Source organism: Gavialis gangeticus, unplaced genomic scaffold (assembly GCF_001723915.1).
Source record: "Gavialis gangeticus isolate Ggan-Ray unplaced genomic scaffold, GavGan_comp1, whole genome shotgun sequence".
Classification (NCBI taxonomy): Eukaryota; Metazoa; Chordata; order Crocodylia; family Gavialidae; genus Gavialis; species Gavialis gangeticus.
In genome coordinates, this window is record NW_017729033.1 from 32,485,880 (window position 1) to 32,489,700 (window position 3,821).

The 3,821-nt window shown below is 49.0% G+C and overlaps 1 protein-coding gene across 1 annotated transcript in view; it reads right to left on the reverse strand.

The window, feature by feature from the left end:
* WDR1 (WD repeat domain 1) overlaps nucleotides 1-2,993 on the reverse strand; it is a 34,063-nt gene extending 31,070 nt beyond the window's left edge. Inside the window, exons 1-2 of the mRNA XM_019526265.1 lie at nucleotides 2,828-2,993; nucleotides 2,494-2,615 (exon numbers count right to left, since the gene is read on the reverse strand). Of these exons, the coding sequence (XP_019381810.1) occupies nucleotides 2,494-2,615; nucleotides 2,828-2,843 (138 nt within the window). The 5' untranslated portion in view covers nucleotides 2,844-2,993. The remainder of the gene's footprint in view (nucleotides 1-2,493; nucleotides 2,616-2,827) is intronic.
* Nucleotides 2,994-3,821: the final 828 nt, after the last annotated feature.

Genomic DNA, 3,821 nt, shown 5'->3' on the forward strand with positions numbered 1-3,821 from the left:
AAGGTGGAGAACCTTGCATTTTTTGGTGTTAAACACTATCAAGTTCTCATCCGCCCATTTGCTGCATGTCTGAATTTTAACCATGCAAGACATATTAATAGTTTTACTAAATGCAAATTAATGTTTTCCCTATGCTGGGTTCCATCTTTTGGAGAGCCAGAAAGTTTGTTAATAAGGGTAATAGGTAGTTCCAGTTTTACAGCAGAGTTAAAACAGCCAGAAGTTAAGCGGCTAGAGAGACTGGATTTGAAGGATATTGAGTTATAAAAAAAAACAACAACAAAAAAAACAAAACAAAACACAGAACATTTAAGGGTTCTTTTGTTTAGGTTGTTTTTCATTCTACTGTTAGAGACATCATGGGGTGCCAGGTATTATTAAAAAAAAAAAGTTTTCAGTTAATTTTTCATGCATATGACAGCATAAACCAATGTCCTGTGTTTGAGTGCCTTTTATAAGTTCAAGAGAGGCTTTCAGATAATCTGACAATAGTAATTAAAAACAAAACAAGAGCAAAACCCCACAGTGCTACATTTGCTCCTGCTAAGACCATTAGCATTTTAACTAGAGAGCAAGTAAAATACATTCAGCGACATGCAACAATTTGCTATGTTTGTGTAGCTCCTCTGGAATATTGAAACAGAGCTGCTTATGACAGTGAGGCAGTGTGAATTCCAAGCTTTACAAGCATCCCTAGTCCCCCGGGCTAGCTGTCCTTTCCCAGGACTGGTTCAGGATTTTGAAGCAAGTCTTAGGATTTGACAGAGTCTCTTGTTCTGACAAAATTCTAATGTTTTACTTGGTGCTTTACTCCACTAGCAATACTGGAGCTCTGAGCATTGAACTCTGGTAACTTGCTTGGTAACCTGGCTTGACCAGAACAATTTCAGCTGCCACTAGCAGTACGCAGACATTTTTATGCGGGGATTTTATGGTCCCCCTAAAAAAAAAGTCAGCCTGTTTGGTTGGAGAACTGGGAAGGGGGGGGTGAGGAATGCAGAGTTGTTATATTTTCTCTGGCCTTCCCTAGTTTTGATGGGTAATGGTCCTGGACAGTGAGGTCATTAATTAGGATAGGCATAGTGCTTGACTGGGTAGGTTTATTTCTAGCTCACATACTTTCTTTGACTGTACTATTTAAAGTGTAATGCATTAGTATTATATACTACTGACACAGAACTTAAGTAGTATGTAGTACCAGAAGCTTCTGGTTTTAGGATGACTAGGATTTTCTTGGGTAAATGACCATGGCAGGAAAAAAAAACAAACAGAAAAACCCCCACACAAACAAACAGATGACCACATACAGCATTACAAAAAGGAGGTTATTTTATTTATTTATTTTTGTTTAAAGGAGAAACCTCCAGAAAACATTTTAAAACAAGAAGTTTACAAGGGATCAAATACTCAATTCCAGTTTTGTTTAGTTGAGCATGGGAAGCACACCTTTGGGATTCTGGCAGCAAGGTTTGAGAGGAGCATACAGCAAAGATTTAACATGGAAAAATAAAAACCAAATCACTGAATGAATAAAGATTCCAGAGATCCACTTTCAGACACATTCATTGTAATGGAGGTCTGATCTTCCCACCTACAATGCTTTTTTTCTTCAGCAGAAAAGCTTAGGTTACCATTGAGAGAGAGGGGAGAGTTGAGAGATTTGCCAGTGAATACATCTACATATTACAGCTAGTGCTGAATTCAGAGCAGAGAAGAAAGAGCCTAGAGACTATCCTCCCCCCAATGCATTTCACTAGGATGCCATCTTTGAAGCTTGATGGTTACTATTATCATTCAAACAGTACACTTAACACGACATGCTGATACCCATATAAAGAAACAACCTGCACTATTAAATGTACCTGCGTCTCCTGAGGTTTCATTCATTTGAAAAGGACTGCCCTAGGCTCAGGGCTGAAAGCCTGCAATATGCAGACATTAGCTTGTCAGTCAAGTGACTGACAACCCTTCGGATTCCTGGAGCCTGGGGAACGGGGAAGGACTGGATTTCAGCAGAGGGGCTGGCGGGGCGCTTTCCTCCCCGAGCAGAGCCTAGGCCTAGCACAGGCAGGGCGGGGTTACTAGTAGCCAAATAAAAAGGTACTCCCCTGCCTCCCTAGGCACCAGCCAACTGGCTGGGAGTCTGGCAACAGGGACATGCAGCACATGTAAGACAGCCTCCCTTGCTGTGAGAGGCAGAGATTTCAGACATCAGGGCTGGAAGGGACCTCACGAGATCATCAGATCCAGCATCCGGCCCACGGGGCAGGAAGTCAGCAGGGGTCCGAGGAACCAGAGACTCAGCCTCTTCCGCAGGATTTTCCACAGGTCTCCCTGCAAGGTCCTGACCCAGTCGCACCCTCGCCAGGTCCCTTTCTGCTCTGCCCTCCACGCGCACGGCAACGGCGCTGTGCCAGGGCAGCGCAGGAGGCCTGCCAAGCTGGGAGGGGACCCTACAAACCAGGGGGGAAAGAAGGAAGGAGAATACATTACGTCGATGTTCCTGATGACGACGCACTTCCCGTTGGCGTACAGAAAGCTGTTGCCTTTAGGATCCCCTCCGAGGATCTTGGAGACACCCCGCTCCACCTGGGGGAGGCTGGCGAACACCTTCTCTGCGGAGATGCAAAGAGGGGTGGAAAGGGTGTCAGGCAGGGCCCAGGCTGACAGGCGCCCTCACTTGTTGCTGACCGCAGGGGCGGCGGGGGGAAGGGAAGGGAAGGGAGGCGCCGCAGGGGCTATGCCCCCCCGCTCGCTGCACACCTGCGGCGCGGGGAGCCAGACCCCACTGGACTTCGCCCACCGCCCCAGAGCCACGGTCACTCACTGATCTCGTACGGCATCTTCGCCCACTTGTTGGCAGAGACGGGACACGCGGGCGGATCGACCTCGCCCTGCTGCTGCTGCAAGCGGCGCGGAGCTAAGCGGAGCAGGAAGCGCCGGCAGAGCACGCCGCCCGCCGCTGCCTTTGACCATATATAGTCAACTCTGCTCTGCCGAGCGCCGCCGGCAGCTGCTGTTGGCCGCCGGCCCCGCCCCGTGCCCGTCCCCGGAAATGCCGTCACTCCGCGCGGCCCCGCCCCGTGAGAGCTGAGCGCAGCCCCGCCTCCATGTCTGTGCATGCGCGCGGCTCTCTCCCAGCCTGTGGTGCTGCTGTACACATGCGCATTGCGAAGGTGAAGCCGAGAGGAAGGGCGCGGCTGCCCTCACTTGCGTTGCCAGGTGCACGATGGTGATCGCATTTGTGCGCAAAGTTCAACCTTCGATCGACAGTAGTATTCAAAAGGTACCATAAGCAGGTAATGAATGCAGCATATGCAAAACCCAAGTCAGTCTCAGGGAGCCTTTAACTGCCTTTTGGGGTTTTTTTTTGTTTTTTAAGGAAAATTTCCATGTTCCCACCAAATCGGTTCCAAATCCGTGAGTCATTCAGGAACCACGTGTGGCCTTGCTACTGGCGAGCATCTTCCACCCCCACCACGGGCTTTAGATGCTTTCATATCCTCTGGCAGGCATCCTACGTGCAGACCCAAGCCCGGAGGCTTGGGGTTCGGATGCTCCCGAGTTTCGCTTGCCCTCAGCCGTTCAACTGCAGGTGCAAGGTAGGGAGGAGTCTTCCATTTCCATAAAGTGGGCATAAGCCAAGGTTAACTGCATTACCTACATGGGTACTACCCCATGCCAGCAGAGTGGTTTTCCCTGGGCACAACTAGGAAGCCACTGTGGTGATCACAGTATTTCCCCTAGATAAGGATAGACTTTAGGGGTGGGCAACGTTTTTTGGCTGGAGTGCTGAAAACCCCCACAATGCCTACCTTGGA